Source organism: Cricetulus griseus, chromosome 7 (assembly GCF_003668045.3).
Source record: "Cricetulus griseus strain 17A/GY chromosome 7, alternate assembly CriGri-PICRH-1.0, whole genome shotgun sequence".
Classification (NCBI taxonomy): domain Eukaryota; kingdom Metazoa; phylum Chordata; class Mammalia; order Rodentia; family Cricetidae; genus Cricetulus; species Cricetulus griseus.
This window is the reverse complement of record NC_048600.1, coordinates 72,942,616-72,970,244: the sequence shown is the minus strand read 5'-3', so window position 1 is coordinate 72,970,244 and position 27,629 is coordinate 72,942,616. Positions and strand designations below refer to the sequence as shown.

At 40.3% G+C, this 27,629-nt stretch overlaps 1 protein-coding gene across 2 annotated transcripts in view; it reads left to right on the top strand.

Annotated features, from left to right (window-relative positions):
- Positions 1–22,106, top strand: part of LOC100762136 (zinc finger protein 39) — a 37,281-nt gene extending 15,175 nt beyond the window's left edge. The window contains exons 1-5 of one of the 2 annotated variants that reach the window (XM_027427372.2): positions 3,359–3,507; positions 4,654–4,818; positions 9,820–9,946; positions 17,338–17,430; positions 19,228–22,106. In XM_027427372.2, the coding sequence (XP_027283173.1) occupies positions 3,505–3,507; positions 4,654–4,818; positions 9,820–9,946; positions 17,338–17,430; positions 19,228–20,993 (2,154 nt within the window). In that variant the 5' untranslated portion in view covers positions 3,359–3,504 and the 3' untranslated portion in view covers positions 20,994–22,106. Of the gene's footprint in view, positions 1–3,358; positions 3,508–4,653; positions 4,819–9,819; positions 9,947–17,337; positions 17,431–19,227 lie in introns of those variants that run through there. The other variant, XM_035447850.1, reaches the window with a different exon arrangement.
- The last annotated feature ends 5,523 nt before the right edge of the window (positions 22,107–27,629 follow it).

Genomic DNA, 27,629 nt, shown 5'->3' with positions numbered 1-27,629 from the left:
CTTTACTGAGACTGGTCATTCTGAGTGCACTGCAGGCTGAACTGGTAAGGAGTTCATTTAACCTATGCATGTCTATCCCTCCAACTCCTACCCCTTTCCCCACCCTGCCAGCTCAACCTGAGAGGTCATCAGGGGAGTAGTCAAATGATGTTAGCATTAAAGTGCTAATGATCCAAAAACTGAAAGGTAGATTAAGGTACTCAGGACAAGAGTGTTGTTACAGATAACATCTGCAGGCTGCTAGGATCCAGCAAACTCTTGGTAAGATAGTGTGGCATCACAAACTAAGGAATCTTCCCTTTGGAAGAACATCCACTGTTCCTGATATGGCCACACACACCAACCTCCATTGGTAATCACAGCTTTGAGGCTGCAGGATATAGCACATAGATAGAATCTTCTACCCCAAGAATTGTCCCTGCTCACAAAGCTCCCAAGCCTCCTGGGGCACAGGCACAGAGTCCCTATTTCCATGGTGAGACCCTTGTTCTGATCAAAGATCATCTACTTCAGTTGAAGGTCAGTTTGATTCTTTTATTTCCATATTTTCTTGATCAATCCCAATATAATGGCCATCTTTATTGTTTTAGAGCTAACTCATTAGCTCACTGCCCTGCCCTTCCTTCCTTCCAGCAGGAAGCTAACGTTTGTGTCAATGTAAAGCAAAACACAGAAGGTAGGTAATGCTCTTAAGGGACTAAAGTTAGTCCAATACAACTTGGCACCAGACTTATAAAATCTCAACTCTCCACAATTACAGGATTCTAAGTCAGGTGATTAGCTCGTTATACTTTTTTTTACAGATGTCACACACTTCTAGGACCTTCATGTCACCATGCCAAGAACAAAGATGTGCTAGAGGCTTAATATGAGAGTGTTTTTTGAAGGTTTAGTGCCACGACTATCTACGCTTTATTTTAGATATATTACAATATATTGCAGTCAATTGGTCATTACTGTGTTACAGCTCCAAGGAGAAAGGTATCCTGGAAGTTGGGAGTCAAGAAATTACCACAAAGTCACACCACACAACAAAACTTACACAAGAGATTTCTTGGGAGAAACACAGGTTGGGTGCCTGCCTCTGCTCAGGAGAGAAGTGGCAAAGAACTGAGTGGGAGGCAGACTTTATGCAAGGTTTCCAGGGGAAGATTTTCCAGGGTGGAGGGTTGGTGGGACTTCAAGCTCAGAGATTCATGGGACTTGAAGTCCTGAGCTTGGCCACCTGCATCTGGAGGGACTGGGTCCAGCCTTTACAGCTATAGAGTGTTCTGTGGGCCAAGCTTAGTGGTTGGAGGTCCTCAGGGGTGGAGCCTTGCCACTGGGTGTGTCTTGTGGGGGGCTTACATTTTCCCCTTTCTGGTTTACTATTGGTCAGGAATAGGTAAAGGGGGCAATGTTCTCATTAGACTACTTCCTGCTGAATGGGGTGTTGAAGTCCTTGTGAAAACCTTGCTCTTCACCATCAAGGTATGATTGGGAGTTGCAGTGTTAGACCTGCTGAAAACTCAGGCCTCTGGGGTCTAAGCACAGGACCGTGGTCACCCCAATCACCAGGCGGATTCGAAAGCTTGCTGCAAACTGCATGAGACTTTATTGTTGTTTAACGAGCTAACCCCATGTTAGCTCAGGTCTTTCACCCACCCGCCATGGCAGATGGCTAGCAAAGACAGCTTGAAGGGACTTCATAGAGATCTTGTAGGGCAGCGTAAGGGGAGTGTCTAGGGGTACGCACAGGCTCAGGATTGGTGTGCCTCCAGGCTTGGAGGGCTTGCCCTGTGTTGATTGGCCAATTGGTTATTATGGACCTTAGGCCCTCCCAGGGTGGTTGCTATGCTCTACTCATCATTGCTGTGCACTTGTCCGTTAAGCACACCCATAGCCGTAAAGCATAGTGCCACCAGCTAACTTCTGATTGGTTCCTTGCCACAAGGCGGGCATTTGACCTCTTAGTGACCAAGGCAAGGTCTGGCGTGCACATGTTACTGTCATGGCTGCCGAAAGCGGCAGGCATCTGACCTTAGTGACTAAGACAAGGTCAGACAAATACATGTTGGGCTGTTATGGCTGCCGAAATGGGGAGCTGGTCCCTTTAGCAGGTCTCTGGCTCTATAGCTAGGGGCCCGTAATCCTGTAATAGCAACTGATTAAAAGTCTGGTTAGAAATCTTTTGGATCTGTTGAATTAATCTAGACAAGTTAATAAGGCAGAGTGCAACTAGTAGGATTAAGAAAAGGAGGAGGGGGTTAAGAAGGGTAGTATCCAATCCCATATTAGACTGTCAGTGATCCACTGGCCAGAGGCAGCGAGCTGTTTCTTGCACCTTTGGAGATCTGTCAGGAGTTGTCGGATCTTGTCTTTTTCTTTTTCTTTTTCATTTGAATTACAAACAAGATTGAATTACATGACAATCCCAGTTCCCTTCTCTCTCCCTTCCTACCCTACCATACCCCCAACTAAAACCCTACCAATCACATATCCTTTCTTCTAATCTACACCTGACTCAACCTTTCTGCTCCCTCAGGATCTTGTCTTTTTCTATACCTGATTAATTAACCCCGAAGCAACATTCTCCTCCCTGAGGAAGAGGCAAAGGCCACCTCTCTCTCTGCACTTTTGTAGCACTATGGCAGCCAGTGAGTCTGGAGGTGAGGATCCTCTAACCCACCCGTTGGAGATCCTGGATGAACTTTAGAGGAAAACACTTGGTAAATAGTTAGGAAAGGAGTCAGTCCTGTCTCTCCAGCGGTGATACCAGCCGTTATACCCAGGACTGTGAGGAAGGCCAGGACCTGGACTGCTCATTTGTCATGCTGTGTCATTCAAACCCTGTGATGGGAACTGGCAAGGGTTCTTCACCAGGTACTACCCCTCGTTTTGGGAAAAAAAAAAAAAAAAAAAAAAAAAGCAGCCACTCTTGTTCAAAGCTCTGGGACCAAAATAAAAAAAAAAAAAAACCAAAGATCAAAGAAAAAGTTACTGGAAATTTAAAAATAACTGTTTTTCTTTACATTTGTGAATAAACATTTTTTTACATATACTTTGTCAGTCACATGATTTTATGAACAGGATTAAACCTCACCTCGTCATCCACCTGGAGTGAGCTTTATCAGACAAGAGGAGCACAGCTCCTGCAATCTCAGCACTTTGGAGCCGAGGCATAAAGACTGTCATAAGTTCGAGACCAGCGCGGGTTTCACAGCAAGACCTTATCTCGAAAAACAAATTTCAAAACAAAAAAACCCACTCGTAGATGTCTCTATTCAGGGAATTCTGTCTTTCTCAGCTATGGATTGGTGCCATCTGCGGTCACTCAAGGCATGACGGGGTGGGGACTGAGGTGGGATCCAATCAGGAACGCAACCCGGACGCGGGGGCGGGCCTTTGCGGGTTCGCCCGTGCGCGGGTCTTTGTCTCGCGCCATCTTAGCGCTTGATCGGTCAGCTGAGCTGGGCAGTCCGAGTGCCTCTGGACTGTCAGCTGAGGGAGGCAGACTGGGGCGCCATGGTGAGTGCTGCCCGCGGGAACGGCCGGGGCAGGGCCTCGATCCCTCTGCTATACTGTACGCAGACGGTTTGGCTCCGGGAGGCCTGTGCGGGGTTGCGCTCACGGCTTCTGTCGCCCCCGGTCCTGACGTGGCTGAGCCTCCATACTCCCTGAAGCTGTAGGGAGACTTGTCCTCAGCCGCACCCTTCTCCCTTTGGTCGAGACCCCGGTGCCACAGCTGTTGTGTCTGGCGTCACTTTGTCTAGCAGTAACAGCCTGGGCGCTAGATCAGCCTGAGGTGTGGGCTGAGCCTGGGCTGGGGCATCTTCTGACCTCCCTCTCATCCGTAAGGCTCTTACTGTGTTGGCTTGTGTGAGCAAGGACGTGCAGTGTCTCTTCCACACCGAATTCGGGTCCTTTGCTGTAACAGTCTGATGGGTCTATGTACACCTTATTCCATCTTCATAACTTCGTGTAGTATGCTGTGTGAGGGCCTTTCCAGAGGTGATATTCCAATGGCTCTGGCCTCATGAATAGATTAATCCCTTGATGAATCCACAGCATGATACATATTTTTGAGTGTTGCTGCAAAGTAGGAGTTGGGACAGAGTTGTAGGAAATGGGTCACAAGTGTGGTCATGGGCGTCAAAGAATCTATGCACTTCTTTATAATGGTTGGAAACTTTTCAAACCCCATTTAAAATCCCCGTTTCCCCTAACTTTGTAAAATCTCCAATAGAACAGTTAGTTGAATAAATCAGAATTCCTGCATCTTTAACTGTTCTGTAGCAATGATTTACATTATTTTCCATGGAGCTTGTAAGTTTTAAGTTGATATTATTGCAGGTGTCTTGTTAAGACTGATACATGTAGGGAAGAAACTTAAAAGGTTTTTATAAATACTATAGCAAAACTTGTGTGTTGCTGTGATAGCCTAACAATTTTGAAATTATTTGGAGGCATTTTTCAGCATTTGCTTTAGTAAGAGGTTTGCATTGTACTCAGGGTGCTGCATTTACCAGGCTCAAAAGACAAATAATAGAGTGACTCATTCATGGGAGACTGAGGGTCATTCTGTTGAATTTTGCTTTAGTTTATGTGTCACTGCACTGTAAACATGGCTCTAGGTCACTAATGTGGCATCTTTGACATTGTATGCTTTTATAGAGGAACTTGCAGCAGGACAGTGTGAAGAATTCTATGAGTCAACTCCCCAGTCAAACTCTTGACATTGGAAAGCAGAAGAGAAGCTACAAGAAGTCAGTCACATTTATAAATCACTGGAGATGGTCCCAGCAGTGTAGAGCAAGAAAACACAAGGAACCAGTAAAGGTAAATAAGAAACTGAAGAAGGTAATATATGTACATGTTATCATCTTTATTCCCTTACCTTATTTAGAAACAGTAGTATGAGATTGTGTGTGTGTGTGTGTGTGTGTGTGTGTGTGTGTGTGTGTGTGTAATACTCTTTTGTCAATCATGATTTAATGTAATATACCATAGCAATCAACAATTGAAAGTCCACAAGATGGATCAGTAAAGGGGCTCAATTCTGATAACTGAGTTGGATCTCCAGGTCCCACAAGGTGAAAGGAAAGAACCAAATCCCATAAGACGTTCATGTGTGCTCTGTGGCACAAGCATGCACATACACTAAATTAAATACATTTTAAAAAATTCACATGACCATTTCAGTAAATGCAGAAGACACACTGAAGAACCTCCACCTTTTGAGATAAAAAGATACAACAGTGTAGGAACATAAAGTTACATTTTACTTGTAATTAATGTCCTACTTAATAAAACCTGTATTCTTATTTCCTGAGAAGAGAAATAAGACACATCCATTCTCACTACTTCTATTATCATGATCCTAGAGGTGCTCTCCAGGATCCGTGGCAGCAGTAAAGGCTAAGAGTCATGTAAATTGGAAGAACAGGGTCATAATCATATGTATTTGAAGATGAGGTAACACTGTGCTCATTAAAAATATGACACATGAGCAAAGTAACAAAGGTCAAAAATAAAATCAATTGTGTTTCTCTACACAAAGAGCAGTCAAAAAATGAAGTTAAGCAATTCCAGTGAAGGATACCAAAAGCAAAATATTCAAAATAACTTTTTTTAAAGATGTGAAATTTTGATCACTGAAAACTACACTATATGGTTTGTTTTGGGGTCATCAGCTACCACCTTTTCACCTCTTCCCTTGCCTCTGGGGCCTGTACTTTTATAGAAGGAGGTTGGGATTGCCGTTTTTTGTCCTTTAAGTCATTACAGATTTGCTCAGGATGAGGGTTACACACTCAAATGTGTGTTACAGTCTCCATTGTTATGGATAGAAGAATCAAGTCCACAGAGAGGGGCGTCCTAAAAATGGAACACCAGGTACTGATTCCTCTCACTCTACCCTCCCCATTGTCTTTATTTAAAGGACTCCATCTGCATATATACCAATGAGTATTTAAAGGGAGATCTGGGACCCAGGGCTCTACAGAAGGAGGCTAGATGTTCACAGTGTGAGGGAAGATGGCTCTGAGGAACTATATCTGAGGAGGTTGTCCTCTGGCCTACATGGACAAATACTATTTGGTTAGCCAACCTAAGTGGGGGATTATAAACTTGATTATTGGATTGACTACAAGGAGGCATTTGATTTTCATCAGAGTTAGGAATGGCAAATGCTGTGGGTGAGTATGTTACGATGAGACTGACCACTAAAACCAAATGTCACTCTATCTGGAGATAGGACAATTTGGAGTTAACTGTGCTTAAAAAAGTGCTAGTCCCTAATCTTAGGACTAAGGGCCTTTAAAAGAAGAGGGAGAGAGTTCTTTCTCATTGCACTATGTGAGGACACCTCAAGGAAGTTGTCTTTTTAAGCCTGGAAAGGCATCAGCAGAAACTCAGTTAGCTGGTATCTTGGTCTTGCAGAACTGAGAAAATGTGGCATGTTATGGAAGCCCAAAGCAGCTAATGCAGGGAGGGATTTGAACTGGGGAAAGCAAATGTAACTAGTAACACTATATTTTTGTTCTTCAGTTCCCCATAAAAACTGAAATCCCTTTGCCCACATCTATGAATTTGATGCTTCCATTGGACTGCTGTTAAACTACTGATCTATAGAAAGTGTCTTTATGACATAAAATTCTATTCCATCAATATGGTACTTTTTCTATTTGCTTTTTAAAATCCTTCACCCTTTTCTTCCTTAATATACTTGTATACTTTTGTAGTTAGTATGGCCAATGCCTTATTTCAGTGCTTTTGTTATATGAATAGTCTCACATGTAGAGTCTAATTTTTTTATAGTTTTAATTTATTGAGTTTTCTATATGAACTACTTTACAGGAGCTTATCAAGTGCTTTACTTCTAAGTGATAAGGAAATCATAATATGCATTTTCCCCTTTTTATTTAACTTGGTTGGCATATCTTAAACAGCGCTGGTGCTCATGAGGTGGGTCTTTATGTTGATGTTTGAGTTTTATAGGCATGGTCTTGCTGTGTAGACCAGGCTGACCTCAAACTTGGGTCCTCCTGCCTCTGTCTGCCAAACCTTGGGATTACAGACCTACCAAACCTTGCCTGGAAAGAGGGCATCCTTATCACTCCCTATTTTCCATCAGCTGTCATGCTGCCTTTTAGGTGAAGAGTCATAACAGTTTGAGGGGAAAACTGTTCTCAATTTTTTTTTTTTTTTTAAATGGCTAAGTGGTTAAGAGCACAGATTGCTCTTCCAGAGGACCTGGGTTCAATATCCAGCATCCATGTGGCAGCTCTCAAACACCGGTAACTCCAGTTCTAGGATATGCAAAGCCTTCTGGCCTCTGTGGGCACTGCATGTACACGGGACACATACATATATGCAGGCAAAACACCCTCCTGTGTAAAATAAAATAAATAATAAAAAATGCCTTTTCCATGTCTTTGAGGATGATCACAAGATCACACACCCCCACCAGTGATTACAGTGAAATACATTAATGTATTTTTAAATATTGAGCCTTTCCTTATTCCTAGAAAAAGTTCCTGTGGTCTGATTCTCTTTCTTAGTCACTGAATGTTAATGTTTCTGCAGATTCTGTACTTCCATCTATTTTTATAATCTCTTGGGTTCTCCTAAAGCCATTTCACTTACTCTGTTGCCTTCATATGACTGAGGTTCTGTTGTTAGTGAAATCTCATTTTTCCTGCTAAAACTGTCTTTTGATTGCTAGGTCCTGTCTTAGTTAGGGTTTCTATTGCCGTGAAGAGACAGCATGACCATGGCAACTCTTATAAAGGAAAACATTTAATTGAGGCTAGCTTGCAGTTTCAGAGATTTAGCCCATTATTATGACAGGACATGGCAGTGTGCAGGCAGACATGGTATTGGAGAAGGAGCTGAGGGTATTCCATCCTGATCTTCAGGCACTGGGAAGTGAGCTGTCTATCACACTAAGCATAACTTGAGCATAGGAGACCTCAAGCCCACCATCCACAGTGACACACTTCCTTCAACAAAGCCAAACCTACTCCAACAAAGACACACCTCTTAATATTGCCACTCCTTATGGGGTCCATTTTCTTTCAAACCACCACAAGTCCTATATCCAATAGCTAGTTGAATGACCCACATGTCTAATCACAGAAACTGTTTAGTAGGGTATGGTGGTACACATGCCTGTAATCCCAGTACCCTGGAGGCAGGAGGATCAAGAGTCCAAGGCCAGCCTCAGCTACACAGAATTTGAATCTAGCCTGACCTACATGAGACATTGTCTCAAAAACAAACAAGCCCACAGTACATTTAAATCAATCTATTATCTGTCATATTCATTGTACTTCCCCTTAATTTTTACAAAATTACTTTCTACTTAGTTGACTTAGTTGATCATGTATACAGACTGGAAATATAGATCTCTTTTTACTCTAGGCATTACAGATGATTACCAAATTTTAATCCTGGAGTTTTTTTTATTTTTCTAGGATGAGTTTTCTGTTCTCTCTTTGTATATGTGCTTGTTTATTTGTTTGCTTGCTTGACATGGGTTCTCACTGTGTAGACCTGGCTGGCTTCGTACTTAACAGAGATCTGCCTACCTCTGTCTCAAGTGCTAGGATTAAAGGTGTGCACTTAGCTGTATTCTTTTATTTGCTTTTTTTTTTTTTGAGACAGGATCTCATGTAGCCCCACCTGGCCTTCAAATAGCTGCTTAACTAAGGGTGATTTCTATACTATATTCTTAATGCTATATATCCCAGTGCAGGTAATTATGTGTCACTTGGTTTCATCCTTTATTATTCTTCATTTGCATCCTTCCCTGTCCTCCTTTCAGAATGCAGGTCTTAGATTTAAGAGGCAAATATAAAGATTGCTATAATTGTACTGAAGTTGTTGGAATTAGAATTTTTAAATGCAGAATCAACGGATTGTCAGTCATCTGAACATGTAACTTTCTAACTCACAACTGCCCAGGAACAGTCACCTACGTGTGTTTCTACATATAGGTCTAGTAACCTGTTTGTTTTTTGCTTTTACAACTTGACTTCTGTGGCTTGTTACTCATGAGAACTCATTGTGTCAAAGAGCTAAGCCTGCTGTCAGTGAAGCATAACCTTAAGGATGCTTAGCAATCCTCATCACTCTGTTCTGCACTGACATGGGTCTTTTTTTTTTTTAAGACTTATTTATTTATTTATTATGTATATAGTGTTCTGCTAGCATATATGCCTACATGCCAGAAGAGGCACCAGATCTCATTATAGATGGTTGTGAGCCATAATGTGGTTGCTGGGAATTGAACTTAGGACCTCTGAAAGGGCAGCCAGTGCTCTTAACCTCTGAGCCATCTCTCCAGCCCAACCTGTGTATATGTTTAACATTATTTCAAGGTCGTAGGTATACCTAAGTCTTCATTCAAACTAGATTATCAGGCAACTTGTAGACAAGATTTCTTTTCTTTTCTTTTCTTTTTGAGAGACTGTTTCTTTCTGTCTCTCTGTGTGCCTGTGCATGTGCACGCGTGTGTGTGTGTGTGTGTGTGTGTGTGTGTGTGTGTATGTGTTGTTGTTTGTCTGTATGTTGTTGCAAATTGATTCCAGGGCCTTGTGAATACTTTACTGTACATAATTCATCCATTTTTGTTAGGAATGGAAATTTTGTAGTAGTAGTCTTTTGAGTTACTAAATTAGTACAGAAGCAAGATAGTAGTGATTTTTTTTCCTCCCACAATAGAGAATATAAACCAATATGCAGCCTATGTGAGACACACTCACAAAGAGTGCATTCCCACCTTCCTATCTTCTGGTATGCCCAAAAGGTTGAGTTAGGAAAAATGTTTCATTACAGGGGTTGGTGACATTTGAGGATGTCTGTGTGGACTTCACCTGGGAGGAGTGGCAGGACCTGGATGATGCTCAGAGGAAGCTCTATAGGGACGTGATGCTGGAGACCTACAGGAGCTTGGAGTCCTTGGGTGAGTAAAAGTCACCAGTGGTATTAGAAGCACTTCCTTTGTTAGTAAGAATAGTAACCATGTCTGAAATTTGTTTACACACACACACACACACACACACACACACACACACACACTATAATAATATATATGTATAAATCTACCTCCAGAAGTTGGCAGGTCTTTGCAGACATATTATGTCTTTATATTGGGAGCATTTAAATCCTCTATTAGCTATTGTGGAACATTTAATTATTTATAACTATGGTCATGCTTCTGTGCTATAGAAAACTGAAAGTTATACTGGCTATCCAGGCTGTACCCCTGCTTGCATTAACCATCTTTGCTCTATCCCTACTTCACATACTCTTCTAGGCTATGATGACCACTCTGTCTCGATTTCTTTGAGTGCAACTTTATCTTCTACTTATAAACAAGGATGTGTAATGTTTATCTTTGTGCCTGACTTATATAACTTAGCAAAAACATCAGTTCCAACTTGAGATAATTTTTGGGTTTCTTAGTGAATAATATTCCCTTATGCATAAATACATTTTTTTAAAAAAAGACAAGATCGGGAGAGGGAGAGGGAAAGTACATGTGAAAATATTAATAATTTAATAAAAAAAAAAAAGACAAGATCTCATGTAGTCCAAGATTACCTTGAAATTATTATCTTTCAAAATACTGATTTTCTTTTCTTTTAATATGTTCAGTAGTAGCTGCATCATAAAGGCAGTTCTATTTCTAGTTTTTTTGTTTTGTTTTTAGGAACTTTCATACTGTTTTTCATTGTAACAATTTTATATTCCCAGAAACAGTGTAGGATAATGTATATTTCTATGTGTCCTCATCAGTATTTGTTTGTGGTTTTGATAATATTCTAGCTGCAAGTGTTGTGATATTTCACTGTGGTTTTGATTAACATTTTTTTATGTATACAGATATTGACCATTTATTGATGAGTTTGTGAATTATTTGTATGCTTTTGGGAAAATACCTATTCAAGTCTCTTGCTCAATTTTTTTTTTTTTTTTTTTTGAGACAGGGCTTCTCTGTGACTTTGGAGGCTGTCCTGGAACTAGCTTTTGTAGACCGGGCTGGTCTCTCTTGCTCAATTTTTAATTAAATTATTTTTTCTGCTTTTAAATTCCTGGTATATTCCAGAAATTAGCATCTTGTATAGTTGCAGATATTTTCTCATTCATGATGTCTGTTAACACTTCACTCTGTCATTTGTTTTTCTTTATAGAGGTTTTTCTGTTTATGAAATCCCACTTGTCAGTTTTTACTGTTGATGACTGTGGTTTGTGGTCATGTCACAATCTTTGTGCTGGGTGTGATTGTGTATATCTGTGTTTCCAGTACCCTTGAAATTGAGGAGGAAGCATTACTTGGGTCTAGGACCTCCAGACCAACCTGGCAATATAGGGAGGCCTAATCTCAAAAAGGAAGTGAAATCTTTGAATCAATATTCAGCTTCTCTACATTTTATTTCAGTGCTGTCAGATCTTATATTTATGTCTTTGATATATTTTAATTTGATTTCTGAATATGGTAAGATATAGGGGTCTAATATCTTTCTGTATACAAGAGTATATAGTTTTTGCACCAATTATTGAAGAGAACCTCCTTTCTTTTATTTATTTATTTATTAGTTCTAGTTAGGGAACAAGTTTGTTTCACATGTAAGTCCCCTCTCCCTCTCCCTCCCCTCACCCCCATCCCTCCTCCCTCACCCCAGCCCACCCACCACTCCCCAGGCAGGGCAGGGCCCTCAACAGGGGCTCTGCAAAGTCCACCAAATCTTCCTGTGCTGGTCCTGGGCCCTTCCCCATGTGTCCAGGGCTAGAGTGCAACCCTTCACGTGGGATGGGCTCTCAAAGTCCCTTCCTGCACCAGGGAAAAATACCAATCCACCACCAGAGTGGTGCAGAGGCCTCCCTATTGACATCCATGTCAGGGGTCTGGATCAGTCCTGCACTGGCCTCCACGACAGCATCCGGGGTCGATGTGCTCTCCCTGGAGAACCTCCTTTCTAAATGTTCCTGCTGCTCTGGTGAAAACCTGTTGGCTGTAATGCATGGACTTGTTTCTTGGTTGTTCTGCTGGCCTGTTTGTCTGCTTCTCTGCCAGTACTGTGTTGTTGGTTACTATTGCTCTACCATATGTAATGACAAGATTCATTCTTTTTTTTTTCAAGAATGATTTGACTGGGGTCTTTTGTGTTTTTCTTTGAAGATTAGGGCTGACTTTTTTCTAGTTCTGTGAAAGTGTTGTTCATGCTTAGCTAAGGATTACATTGAATTGGTAAGTCAGTTTGAGTAGTGTAGATATTTTACCAATATTGAATTCATCCATACAAAGGTCTTCATTTTAGGGTCCTTATTTTCTTTCATCAGTGTTTTACACACACACACACACACACACACACACACACACACACACACACACACAAAGTCTGTTTGAACTCTGGTTGCTTTGGGTTCCCATTTGCATGTTAGGTCTATCCCTTCATGTTCAGTCCACATGCATCTGTCCCAGTGAATGATTTTCTCTTCTGCAACATGTCATTGAGTCTGTTATTTTCATCTGTTCAAACAGTTTATATTCTTATTGGTAAATATGTTGTTACACTCAAGGATATTTTGATAATGAAGACATTTTTCTGACATTTTTAGTGGCTATTTTCTGTATTCTTTCTTCCTCTGTGTTAATTTTTTATGTTTAATGGTTTTCCATATTGATACACTTCCATCTCTTTCTTTTGTGTATCTGCTGTATTATTTAATTTTATATGGTCATGTGGTTTAATAATGGTAATTATTATTCTTTCTCTTATGTATAACATCTCTTAAACATTTCCTGTAGGGCTGTGTATTAGGCAATGTTCTCTAGAGCAGGGGTTCTTAACTTGTGAGTCCTGACCCCTTTGGGGTTTAATGACCCTTTAACAAGGGTCACCTCAGACCATGGGAAAACACAGATATTTATATTATGATTCATATCAGTAGCAAAATTTACACTTATAAGTGCTGGGCATGGTAGTCTACGCCTTTAATCCTAACACTTAGGAGGCAAAGGCAGGGGCATCTGTGTAACTTTGAGGCCAATCTGGTCTACAGATCAATTTACAGGACAGCCAGGGCTACACAGAGAAACCCTGTCTTGACCCCACCAACCTCCCTCCAAAAAATCCAAAACAAAATTACATTAATGTAGTAGCAACAAAAATAATTTTATGGTTAGGATTACCACAACATGAAGTACTGTATTAAAGGTCTCAGCATTAGGAAGGTTGAGAACCACCACTGCTCTAAAGGAACAAAACGTGTGTGTGTGTGTGTGTGTGTGTGTGTGTGTGTGTGTGTGTGTGTGTATACTAAAGAAGATTTATTAGAATATCTTATAGTGGCTATCTATATACTGGAGAGCCTGAGAACCCACTAGCTTCTCAGTCCACAAGGCCAAATACCTCAGCAGTCTCAGTCCAGAGTTTAAAGCCTGAAAGAATCCTGAGTGTTCAATCCATTTTGGAAATTGGAGAAGCTAGAGTCTGATATCAGGAAAGAATGACACTGGCAACAGAGATGTACACAGTCACCAGCAAGAAGTACAGGCAGGCAAGCAAACAGCACTGCTTTCCCCTCAGACCTCTGTATCTGGTGCTGTTCACTGGGGGAGGGTTTCTCCCCTCAGTTAATCCATCCTGGGAGGACCCACATAGACCTGTGCAGCATAGACCCGTGCAGACTCTTGTCCCTTGATGATCCAAACCCTATTAAGTTGACAAGATTAATCACTCAGTCTGATCTAGTGGTAATGAAGTCTTTCAGTTTTTGTTGTTTTAGAAAGTCCAGTTCTCTGTTTTTGAAAGATAACCTCTCTAGGTACAGTGTTCTAGGTTGGCAATGGCTTTTGGTTTTGTTTGTTTGAACTTTGAGTCAATCTTTGTCCTCGCCTGTGTGGGATTCCTCTGGGACTCTGGTGTTCCTCTAATGTATCTTTTGCTTTTGACAGTCTACTTATATACAGTATGTCTCAGGACCTTTTTTGGGTAAATCTGCTGGATTTATTGTTATAGATTGTTATATATTCCTCTGGAATTTGGATTATTTCATTGAAAAATTTATTTATTTGTATTTAAAAAAACATTTTGGTGTGTGTATGTGTGTGGTGTATAAGCTTGTGTGCATGAATCTGTACAAGTTCATACACACATGCATAAACATTTGGAGACCAAAGGATAGGATGATATTAGGTGTATTTTTCTCTTTCTCTCCTTTTTCTTTTGTATCTTAGTTCCAAAAACAAGTTGAGGATAAAAGGGTTTATTTGGCTTAAAGGTTATAGGTCATTACTAGGGGAAGCCAACCCAGGAACTGAAGCAGAGGTCATAGAGGAATGCTGCTACTGACTTGCTCTTTCATGGCATGTTGATCTACTTTCTTTCTTTCTTTTTTTTTTCTATTTTTTTATTTGAATTAGAAACAAGATTGTTTTACATGTCAATCCCAGTTCCTTCTCTTTCCCCTTCTCCCTGCCCCCCCCCAACTAAAACCCTACCTATCCCATACCCTTTCTGCTCCCCAGGGAGGGTGAGGCCTTTCATAGGGGGTCTTCAGAGTCTGTCATATCCTTTGGGATAGGGCCTAGGCCCACCTCTGTGTGTCTAGACTCAGGGACTATTCTTCTATGTGGAATGGGCTCCCAGAGTCCATTCCTACGGTATGGATAAGTACTGATCCACTACAAGAGGTCCCATAGATTTCTAAGGTCTCCTCACATTCAGGGGGTCTGGATCAGTCCCATGCTGGTTTCCCAGCTATTAGTCTGGGGACCAGAGTTCCCCCTTGTTCAGGTCAGCTGTTTTTGTGGGTTTCACCAGCCTGGTCTAGACCACTTTGCTCTTCACTCCTCTGCAGCTGGATTTCAGTTCAGTTCAGTGTTTAGCTGTGGGTATATGCTTCTACCAGCTGCTGGATGAAGGCTATAGGATGGCATATAAGTCAGTCATCAATCTCATTATCAGGGGAGGGCATTTAAGGTAACCTCTTCTCTGTTGCTTAGATTGTTAGCTGGTGTCATCTTTGTAGATCTCTAGACATTTCCCTAGTGCCTGATTTCTCTTTAAACCTATAATGTCTCCCTCTTATCTTGATCTCCTCTAATCTTCCCCCCACTCAACCTTCCTACTCCCTCAGGTCCTCCTCTCCCCTCCTCTTCTTCCCTTCTCATTCTCCTAGTTCCCCTCCTCCCCCCATGTTCCCAATTTGCTCAGGAGATCTTGTCCCTTGCCCCTTCTCCAGGGGACCATGTATGTCTCTCTTAGAGTCCTCCTTGTTTCCTAGCTTCTCTGGTGGTATGGATTGTAGGCTAGTAATCCTTGCTCTATGTCTAAAATCCATATATAGTGAGTATATACCATGTTTGTTTTTTTGTGACTGGGTTACCTCGATCAGAATGGTTTCTTCTATCTAGTTCCATCCATTTTCGGCCTGCTTTCTTATACACCCAGGACTGCCTGCCCAAGTTTGGCACAGCCCACTATGGGCTGGGCCTTCCCACATCAATCACTAATGAAAAAAATTCCCCACAAGCTTGCCTACAGGCAAATTTAAGGGAGGCATTCTTTCCAATTTTGGTTCCTATTCCCATATAACTACCCTTTGTCAAGTTCAAAAACAAAAACCCAACCAGAACACCTTGAGAGAGGATCTCTCACTGAACCTGAAATTTCCTTTTAGGCTAGGATGGCTGGCTAGCAAACTCTTGGGATCCCATTGTCTCTGCCTGCCATTGTTTGTTTGTTTTGAAACAGGGTTTTACTATGTAGCTCATGCTCATGGTAATTTGCTATATAGTCTAGGCTGGCCTCCAACTTCTGATTTTCTTGTTTGAGCCCATGGAATGCTGAGATTTACAGGTGTAGTCTACTATGCCTGGCTGAATGTTTTGGTTTGGTTTTGGGGTTTTTGTTTGTTTGTTTTTGTTTTGTTCTGCAGGTGGGGGGTTCGAGGCAGGGTTTCTCTGTGGCTTTGGAGGCTGTCTTGGAACTAGCTCTTGTAGACCAGGCTGGTCTTGAATTGACAGAGATCTGTCTGTCTCTACCTCCTGAGTGCTGGAATTAAAGCTGTACACCACCACCACCTGGCAGGTTTTGGTTTTTATATTCATTCTCTATTCTTTTTGGAATACCAGTCATGCAAATGCTTAAACCAAAAGTCTTAAAGGTGTTCTTCAGTAAGAAAAAAATTGGGGGGTTAGAGAGATGGCTTAACAGTAAAGATCAATGGCTCCTCTTCTAGAGGACCTGGGTACTCAACAACCATCTGTAACATTAGTCCCTGGAGCTCCAGTTCTCTCTCTTTGAATATACAGGCACTGCATGCACACGGTTCCTAGACATACATACAGGCAAAACATTCATACAGATAAAATGAAAATAAATCAACTTCTTTTTTGACACGTGCCTTTAATCCTAGTACTTATAAGGCAGAGGTAGGTGGATCTCTCAGTATGAGGCTAGCCTGATTTACATAGTGGATTCCAAGATAGCCAGAGCTACATAGTGAGATCCTTTCCATGTTATTCTAAACTTTAATCAGTTCTGCTGTGGAAGCATCTACCTTTTTGTTTTCCTTAAGTTTTTGTTGAGTTTTAGCTCCAAAATTCAGATTTAAAAAATTTAAAGCACACATATATGCCATGCCATGCATCTAGAGCTCAGAGAACAACTTGACAGACTTGGTGCTTTTCTTCTTCCATATGGTCCTAAGGATGGAACTCAGACAGTGAAGCTTGGTATCAGGTACCTTTAACTGCTGAGCCATTCAACAGCTGGATCAATTCAGTTTTAGTCACCCTTGTTTCCTATAGGAGTCTGCTTGCTTGTTTTCCTTCCTTCCTTCCTTCCTTCCTTCCTTCCTTCCTTCCTTCCTTCCTTCCTTCCTTCCTTAAAAATTGAATTGTATTGTGTGTCTTTAAGTATTCTTAAAATCATTCTTAGATTTCCTTTTGCTATTTACTTAGTGCTGGGGATTAATTTAGGGATTCATATATAGTAGGCAAGTGTTTTTTCACTGAGTGTATCCCCAACACCCTTTTTATTTTTTATTCTGAGATAGGGTCTTATTGAGTTGCTGAGAAAGACTTTGAACTAGTATTGCTTCTGTCTTAGCCTCTCAGGTACCTGAGATCACAGGCCTGCACTAGTCCCAGCTTTGCTTTCTCCCTGAAGCCATTTAACTGTACTTAATAAAGGCAAGATTTACACACCATGAAGAATATGAGTGTACACTCACAAAATGTTCAGATTTGTCCAGTAATCACTCATTTCCCAAAGGTGTTATCTCTTTGCAGTGTACTTGACTTAGCACTTGACACAGTCTTACATTATTTCCCATTAACAGGTCACTGCATTACCAAACCAGAGGTGATCTTTAAGTTGGAGCAAGGAACTGGGCCATGGAGAGTAGAAGATGTTCCAGAGCAGCGTCGGCCAGGTCAGTGAATTCACCCTGGACAAAGAGACCAGAATGACCAGAATCCAATAGACATTGGCGATGCTGAGCTGTTTTCACTAATAGCACTGATAGTCTTGGGGTCAGCTGGTGTCATCCATCAGGTTTCTTGTGTTCATTTTCTAAGGAGAACTCTCACAAGAACCTTCACTCTCTTTTTAAGTTTGCTACATATTTTCTTGAGTTCACAAGTTTCTGTAACTATATGGAGCTTCATAGACAATTTTGATTACTTTCTCTAAATTCTCAATTATCTGTGTTTTCTACCCCAGGCATTTTTGGCTATGTTAGTTCTTTTATCACATGATATTTGGTTATCTTCTAAACATTGCACTTTTAAAATCAGACATGTAAGTAATAATAAAACATGCATCTGCAGATAGAGAGCTTACATCTTATTGAAAAACTTAAACACACAAAGTATTTGGTTGTAAGATAAGAGTCACAAAGAATGTTTTATCACAAAAAATAAATAAAAGTATTCACTGTTTTATTTCAGGAAAAGTCTAAAGGGAAGGGAATTTTAAGGAGATTATTATTCATTTAGTTTAATATTGACATTACTTTTTTTTCAAATTTGGTATACCTAATACATAGGTGGGCATAAAAATATGACTTGAGAATGGTTATGATCTTAGTCCTTTGGAAATGAGTAGTTTAATATAAATATTTATACCATAGTTATTCAGGCATTAACTAAGGTGATTGATAAGAAAAACAGAAAAAGAAACTTAGAATCAAGTCTTCTGTTCACAGAATCAGAATCCATTAAAGTGAAGGATGCTCAGCACAACAAAATTGCCCAGCATGGAAAGGGGAAACCTAGTTTTGACAGGACAAGTAGGTCTTTGGTATGAAGAGACTTTAAGTGACACAAGATTTCATGTTGAAAGGCTGCGGTTTTTGTGTGGGTGTGGAAGTCTCTCATCAGCAGTTTCTGTGAAAATAATTTGGAGACAATAGACTTACGTAGATGGCTCCATTTTTTAATGTAGAAGACAGCTTAATACAAAATAGAAGCTTCCAGAAGCAAAGAGTTACAAGCAGGGATTCATGTACCTTAATCTAAGTGAAGAATGACAGTTCTGTGAATCTCAGAAATATCCAGAAAAACATTTTAAAGGATGATAGGCATGACTCTGTTTCCTGAATGAAATCCATTAGTCCAACATGGAGGTAGGCTGGAGCTTCCGGACCCTGTTAGGGTTCAAGGAAGCATAAAATAGATTTTGATTAGGGATTTGGAGAGTTAGTTTTCATGTGGGAACGAGGTCATTTGTGTTTATAAACCAACCCTCTAAGTTTCAATTGTGGTTCCTCATGAAAAAGTGAAAACTAAACATACAGGTATCAATAATTTCCTAAGTCTAAACTGTATTTCTGATCAAGTAAAAGATAGACTGTATATACCTCCACCCTCAGCTAGCTAACTGTCAAGAACCTTACCTTACAAATCAGAGAGAAAAGGAAAGTGGGATGAATTAAAGAACTAGAAGGAGGGAACAGGGCAAAATAGCAGGTGGAAGTGAGTGTACTGAAATACACAGCTAGGCATAGGTGGATATTTAACTATCTCATGTTCCAAATGAGTAAAACATTTTAAGTCAAGGAAATGATGTGATTTTTACATTGTAAAGTCTAATTTATAGAGTCACTGGGGACACATCGATCTATATCATATATCAATATTATTTTGAAATCATAATGCAATGAGAATGAGAAGGCAATTCTTCATCTTTCTGCTGTAATATGAACTTGGCTACTTCTGTTTTCTTTTAGATGTCCAGAAAGTAAATGGAGTGGATGAAACCAGCCAGGACAATCAAGAGAGACATTTGTGGCACCTTGCAATTACCAACAGCAACACATCGACTGAGAAGAATGTGAAATTAGGAAAAATATTTAATGTGAGCTCAAACCATGTTTCAAATCTGACTGTAAAGAATGGAAGTTCTTCAGGAATGAGGTCTGCAGCACTTAATGTATGGCAGAATATGTGTCCCCCTAGTGAGCCTGATAACATGCAGACTGGAAAGGAACTTGATGGCTCTCTAACTAGCAAGCCCCTTATACATGCACAGCACCACGGGTTGTATAGCAGAGCTCCAAGTACCCAACAACATTTTCAATGTTGTAGGCAAGAAGCAGCCTGCAATACAAAGGCCTTATGGACAAATAAGAGGTTTCACATTGCACATAGTCCCAGTAAATTTGCTGAGTCTGAGAAAGCATCTGGTGAGGTAGCTCCTAATGCCCAAGAGAGGACTTGGGAAAGGGAAGAAACTTTTGAATGTAATATTTGCAAAAAAACATTCTGTTCAAAGTTTAAGCTCACTAAACATAAGAAAATACATAAAGTGCAGAAGTATTATAAGTGTAGTGATTGTGAGAAAACCTTCATTAAGAAGTCATACCACAAAAAACAGGTAATACATGCAGGACTCAGATCCTACAGATGTAGACAATGTGAGAAATTTTTTCATCAGAAAAAACAGCAAAATGTATGTCAGAGAGTTCCCAGAGGGACAAAATTGTATGAAGTTTATCAATCTGAAAAAAGCTTTAATGAGAAGCCAAATCTCAGGAGGTATCAGAGAACCCGTACAGGTTATAAACCCTATGGATGTCATATGTGTGGGAAATCATTTTACCGGAAGTCACACCTCAACAGGCACCAGAGAATTCACACAGGTGAGAAACCCTATGGATGTAAAGAATGTAAGAAAACTTTCTACCATAAGTCATCCCTCACTATCCATCAGAGAACTCACACAGGTGAGAAGCCCTATGAATGTAAAAAATGTAGGAAAACTTTCTACTGTAAGTCAGACCTCAATGTACATCACAGAACTCACACAGGTGAGAAACCGTATGAGTGTGACGAATGTAGAAAAACTTTCTACTCTAAGTCACACCTCATTATACATCAGAAAATTCACACAGGTGACAAACCATATGAATGTGAAGCATGCCAGAAAACATTCAATCGGAAGTCAAACCTCACTGTACATCAGAAAACACACACGGGTGAGAAACCGTATGAATGTAACATATGTGGAAAGACTTTTCACCGTAAGTCACACCTCAGCATGCATCAGAAAACTCACACTGGTGAGAAACCCTATGAATGTAAAGAATGTGGGAAAGCTTTCTATCAGAAGTCGAGTCTCAGCAGGCATGAGAGGAATCACACAGGAAACAGACCATATGCATGTGAAGAATGCAGGAAAACATTCCTGCATAAGTCATCTCTCACTGTCCATCAAAGAAGCCACACAGGTTATAAACCATACTCATGCGAAGAATGTAGGAAAACATTCTACAGTAAGTCACACCTCACTGTACACCAGAGAACACACACAGGTGAGAAGCCCTACGAATGTCCGGTATGTGCAAAGGCTTTTCACCAGAAATCCTACCTGAACAGGCATCAGGTAACTCATGAAAGTGAGAAACGATTTGAGTGTGAGGAATGTAGGAAAACATTCTATCATAAGTCATCCCTCACTGTGCATCAGAAAATTCACCTGAGGGCAGGCCTGTGAGTAGAGCGTGGGAAGCGCTCCTTGCAGAAGCTATCAGCAGGTGTCAGACAAGTCACACATAGGTGATACTCTTAAAAATGTCATGAATGAGGACACTGTTTTCCTGAGAAGGCCACTTAGCAGGCATTGCATTTATACAGAAAATTCTGTGTAGCACAAGTAGGCTGTCTTCTTTGGAACAGTCTCCATTAGGTAGTCCATCTTACCGTGTAGCAGCCCTACAGAAAATGTGCATATATTTGATAATCATTGTTTCCACCAGGCCCCCAGAAACTTTTTTTTTCTCCCTGAGTTTTCATGAGCTCTGGGCCTGAAGTGAACGTGACCTGCAAAATGGCCTTGACACCCATTGTCAGAAAGTCACCAATTTAAGAGAAATATAACTGATTGAAGAGAGCAGGGATGCTCACATTTTTATCCCCAAATACTGTTTTTAGTTTACTTGAGGAATACTTTCTCAAACCATTGTGCATGATGTTTTGATAAAAATGCAAACCCCCCATAAGTGATTCACCTAATGAAATGTTTGAGAAAACTTACATGCTCTCTCATATTTCAAAATTTGTACTGCATAGTAAATTGAGAATACTTTTTATCAGAGAAGTTTCCTTGAACAATTTGAATAAATTAAATATTGCTAATGTGTGAAATTTTGAGCAAAATTTAAATATCAGAAGTTTGTAATTGAAGAAAAACTACCAGTCTTTGTAATTCTAATACTTTCAAATGAAGGCATACATGTGCCAATAAATAATATGAGTGATATTATTGTCTGTCAGAGTACATTGTGTGTGGGAACAATTGTGGTTGTTATAACTGGAGGTTGGGAGTTGGTACTGGCACAAAGTAGATAGGGGCCAGACATGCTTTTTAAACAGCCTGAATTGCATAAAGCATTCCCTTATTAACATATATATTGGTGTTTTATATTAATGAAAATTCCTTTGGTGGAACCTGGGTTAATGATAGAAAATGTGCTTGCTTTGTATTTGTTTTTCTTTGTTAAATAGTGGCTGAGGTACAAGTGTACCCCAGTGGTAAAGTGTGTGTAACATTTGTGAGATTCTGGTTTTAGCCCCACATACATGCATAAATTAAAAATTTCAAATCAAATACTATTCTAGCTCATGTAGCTATTTTCTCAAATATTGTACACTTTCTCCTAGTGTAAATAAGTATGTGTGAACATTTCTATTTAATTATCCCTTAAGTAAGCAAGTTTTTTGTAGCTTATGAAGCTAATATAAAGCCTGCCAACTGATGTAATAGAATTATTTATTAACCATATAGAAATGAACAAATGAACTCCCCAGATTGTTCACAGCTGACACCTAAATTAAAGAGCTGTGAACAATAGTTCTCATTTCAGCTTCGGTGCTAAGTTGGTAATCAACAATTCATTGTCCATTTATTTGTGCCCTCTCCTCGATTTTCTACACTCCTTTCCCAATATAAAATCACTGACAGAAGTGACTGCTATTGTAGGTTTCTTGAAGATTCCTGTAAGTTGCCTAATTCTCATTGAGCTGGAAGGCATACTGAACATTGCTGTTTCACCAACAGCACAAGTTGTTTGTTAATATACGTTTTGCTGTAGCTCTAAAGATGTTTTTGCCCCACACTTAACTGCCTTGAATAAAATATTTATCTATAATTGATAAACTGTTTTTCCTTATAAATCTGTAAGTCTTGGTATCTGAAACTTGTATTTTAAGATAAGCATTTTTGAAATGATGATAGGAAACTGTCCTAATTAGCTATTAGCTTCTTTGGTACTGTGATAAAATACTGCCCAAAAGCAACTTGGAGAGGAAAGGTTTTATTTGACTTACACTTCCATGTCACAGTCTATGACTAAGGAAGTTGGGGCAGTAATTGAAACAGACCATGAAGGATTGCTGCTTATTGGCTTACTCTCCATGGCTTGCTCAGTTTGCTAAGGTATGATGGAAGCTGGTGGTATGGAGGGTGGCTGTCCAACAGTAACATCTTTTTTTTTTTGGACAGGATTTCTCTATGTAGTCTTGGCTGTTCTGAAACTCTGTAGACCATGATGGCCTCAAACTCAGAGATCCACCTGCCTCTGTCTTCCATGAGCTGGGATGAAAGGTGTGCACCACCATTGCCTGGCTACTAGTAGCATTCTTAGAGATTGAACTCTCCATAATTAAAATTAATAAAATCTTGCTTTGCTAACATTAATACTGATAAGATGAGGATAGTTGCTGTAGAGATGATGTCCTGATGCTCCATTAGCACTACCAGGTCACACATGACTCGCTGGCCCATCTCTGTAGGGGTGACATTCTCTGTGTATTTGGAATAGTTATCCAGATGCAACTTCCAAAAAAGATGTGAATGCAACTTTGACCCAGTTCAGTGGTCACTGTGTCCCTGTCATTTTCTCACTCTGTTCAAGATTCACTTTCCTAGGCAGCTGGCATCTTATGTGCATTGATGCTGGTTCTCCAACTCAATTTCAAAATGACTAAAAAGATGGGTTCTGATAATAGTTTTCTGTGAATTTACAGCAAACAGCCCACACCTAAACCTAGTTTGTCAGGGTGCCTTGCCCTACTCTAAAGAGGAGGAGACCTCACCTGGGTCAGGCCCAACCCTTGCAAAACATAGTAAGTGTGACTGAGTTCATTCACACAACTTTATTCTCACAACTGAAGTTGCTAATTGCAAACTCTTGATCTATAACAGCCCAACAGGAACCAAGTACCCCCATGCCTTTCAAAAACTTTGTGAAACAGAAAGCAAAATGTCTCCATATTTCTTGCATAAATAGGATTGCCTTTTATTTTGTTAACACTGAAATTTCAAAAGCTTCTAGATAGCATATAGACATGTAGAATTGTTGGCGGAAAGCAGTTCAAATTCACCCAGTATTTAGAGAACTAAGGTAACACATAACCAGCTTAGAAGAGTTACCTATAGTGGTACATGCCTTTAATCCCAGAACTGGGGAAGCAGAGGCAGGCAGATCTCTGTGAGTTCAAGGCCAGCCTAGTCTACAAAGCTACACAGAGAAACCATGTCTCCAAAAACCAAACCAAAAAAAAAAAAAAAAAAAAAAGAAAGAAAGAAAAGAAAAGAAAAAGTTACCTATGTTTTTTTTTCTTTTAATGCAGAAACAGTGCTCAGATTGTTGCCTCTCTCGTCCTCCCTCTCTTATTCTTCATGTCTCATCAGTCTTGAAGTTGGAAAATACTTTTTCACTATAACCCCAAAACTTCAACCTCCTCTGGCTTCCTCTAAATCATTTGATATCTTAAATATTTACTGGTCTAAATTCAGAAGGTATTTGAGATGATAGGTCCTCTGGGTTCTGATGAGTTGTACCACAGTCTCTGAGGAATCCAGTTGTCCATTCATCTTTCTGGAATCCAACCAGTCCTTGCCACTACAGACCTGAGCTCAAGTGGTTCTGATGAGAACCTGTTGAGTTTCACTTTTGCTTTGCTCTTGCTTTATGATTGTAGTTGAGATGTGATCTCTCAGGCTTCCTGGTCCTCCTGCCAAGCCTACCCAAAATGGTGGACTCTTATTCCTCTGGAATTGTCACTTCAGGTCATGGTATTTCATCACAGCAACAGAAAAATAACAAATACATAAGTTGGTAGCAGGAGTGGTGTATTGCTGGAGGACCTCAATGTTGCAGAATATTCCTTTACACTGTGTAAAGATGTGTCACTGTGATTGGTTTAAGAAAGAGCTTAATGGCTAATAGCTAGGGAGGAAGAGGTTAGGTGGGACCTCTAGGGACAGAGAAGACTCAGAGAAGAAGAAAAGTTGGGTTGCCAGCCAGACACAGAGAAAGCAGCATGAGCAGTATGGAGAGATGAAGTAACAAGCCATAGTAAGTCTCTGTATCATTATTTGGGAGCTGGTAGTACAGAGTAAGACTTGCTACATCTGAACTTGTTGCTTTTTGGAAGAATGTAGAAGGCCTTGAAATTTCAGACTAGAAAATGTTGGTTGCTATAAGCAGAGCTTAAAGAGCCATTCTAGTAAGAGTTTGGGATACAGTAATGATGAGAACAATGCAGAATGTGGAGACTCAAGTTTCAGAAGGGAACAATATTAGAAATGAGCCTAGAGGACATTCATGAGATATTTTGGTAGAGAGTCTGGCGGCCTTCTGAGGAAGTCCTAAGGACTTGCTTGAAGGCAAATCAAAAAGTAATGGTCTAATTTCTTTGGTTGAAATTGTGCCATTGTTGTTACTGGTAATGTTTATGCAGTTCTACAGTGCTTGTGCTAGAAGACAGGCTATAAATGTTGAAGATTAGCACCCTTAATGAGACTTTATCTGCGCTAGAACAAAGGGAAGGGTTCCTCCAGAGCAACATCCCACCCAATAAGCTCTCACCTTTTGAAAGGAAGAGGTGTAGGAGTTTTATGCTCCCAGAAAGCAACTGAATACAGAAGCTGATGCTAATGTGGTTCAAGGGGGGAGAGGGGCAGAGTCCATTCTAAGATGACAGTGGAACTTGGCACTGTCATCCACATGGTGGATTAGGATGGAATGAAGGATGCAGGAGTGAAGGGGTTATGGATTCTTCCTCTGTGGTTTCAGAGGGCCACTGAGGCCACACAGCATGTAGTCCTTGAGTGAAGGTTCTGAGAAGTAAAGAGGCCCTGAGAGGCCATTGTGTGAAGCTGTGGAAATGAATCTGGGTTTTGGTAGAAACCCCAAGATGTTGGAGATGCCAGAGCCATGGGATTATCTACCTAGGAGCCATATATATACAGGGAGTGGCACCAGTCTAAGAGAAGGATGTACATGTTGCAGGCAGCAAAGCTGAGAAGGCAGAGCCATCCCAGCCTTTGGAATCTGAAAATACCAGACAATGAACTATAGTATTTGGAGTTTCCCTTGCTGGGTTTCAGTCTTGTTTTGGCCCAGTATTTCTTCACTATGGCCCTATTACTTTCTTTTGGAGTGGCAATGTATATTCTGCACCATTGTATGTTGTATGTAATTTGCCTTTTGATTTTATAAGGAGTTACCATTTTTAAAAGTTTCAGAAGTCTCCGAGGAGACTTTGAAACAGTGTTAAAACAGTGGGGATTTTGGCGTTAGACTAAACACATTTTGCATTATGATATGACTATGAGCCTATGGGAACTGCGGTTTGAATAAGATGTCCCTGTATATTCAGGCATTGGTCTCCAATTGGTAGCACTGTTTGGGGAAGTTTAGAATGTGTGACCTTTCTGGAAGATGTCACTAGGGGCAGGTTTTGAGATTTCATAGCCTCATCCCACTTGTGACTCACTCTGTCTGCTTAGTATTTGATGAGATGTGATCTCTCAGCTTGCCACTCCTGCTGCCGTACCTCCCTGCCATGATGAACTTACCCCTCTGGAGTCCTAAGTCAAAATAAGCTCTTCCATCAATCACTTTTGGTTGTGGTATCTTATTTTTGTCATAGCTACAAAAAGTCATCAGTGCACATGTGATATGATCTTTCACTGAGCCTTGGGCTCACTGATTGAACAAAAATAGCTGCTTAATAATCTCTGGTAATCCTCCTCTCAGCCACCTCAGCAATAGGATTACAGGAAGGCACCATGACCATCGCTGGGATCTCACAAGGTGAGGACCTAACCATGTAACGACAGCACTTTGCTGAATGAGTCATCTCTCCATCCCACCCCATGAGTTTCTTGTATCTGTGCTCCCTTACCCACTGTCTTAAGTCATTCAGGTTTTATGTGCAACAAATTGCATCTGTAAAGTACTGGTCTATTCTCCAAATGTTTTACACACACACACACACACACACACACACACACACACACACACACACACACACTTCTTTTGTTCCTGTTCTCTGAAATGAAAATGTATTCATGATCTCAAGTTGCTTATTTGCCAATAGAAACCTGTTTTCCATTTGTGTCCCAAGTCCTTCAAAAAAGCGTTTCCTCATTGGCTATTTATTGCCCTTCACATCATTCACTCTGGCTGGAAAGCTTTGTATCATGACAATTATAGGAACCACATTTGGAGGAACAAAGTTATCAATCAGAAATTATGACTAAAAAGATCAGTGTGTAACTTCCTCCATGTCTTCTAGAACTATTCTAAGAGGTGTTATGGAACTCCTACCCCACCCCATCCCAGTATGCTAATAGATAGAGATAGGTCATATGCTTAGCTTTAAAAAAAATTGGAAGATTGATCTCATCTAATTACAATAAGTAAAATTGAGATAAATCTCTGAATAGCATCCAGAAGAGACATCAAAGCCAAATCACACATTGGCAAAGTGTAAGATGGTGTTGTGTGCTCAAAACATTCTGTTGCAGCCTCCTACCAAATTATTAATATGTACTTATAAACTGTAACTCTCATTACTGTGTTGAGATGATATACTGTTTACTAATTCTAAGTAGCACTGGCATAATCTACTTTAGGCATGTCGAGCCCTGAAACAGGTTGTATTCTTTCAAAGCAAACACACACATTGCTCCATGTACAGCATATACTCAGATCCACATTGGTGCCCAATTTTAAGGCATGAGAAAGAGTAATGAAAAGGAACTTATTCCAAGATTATTTCTCTCAGAGGAGGGAAACAAGTATCAGTTTTTCACAAAGGTCTAAATCAATTCACAAGA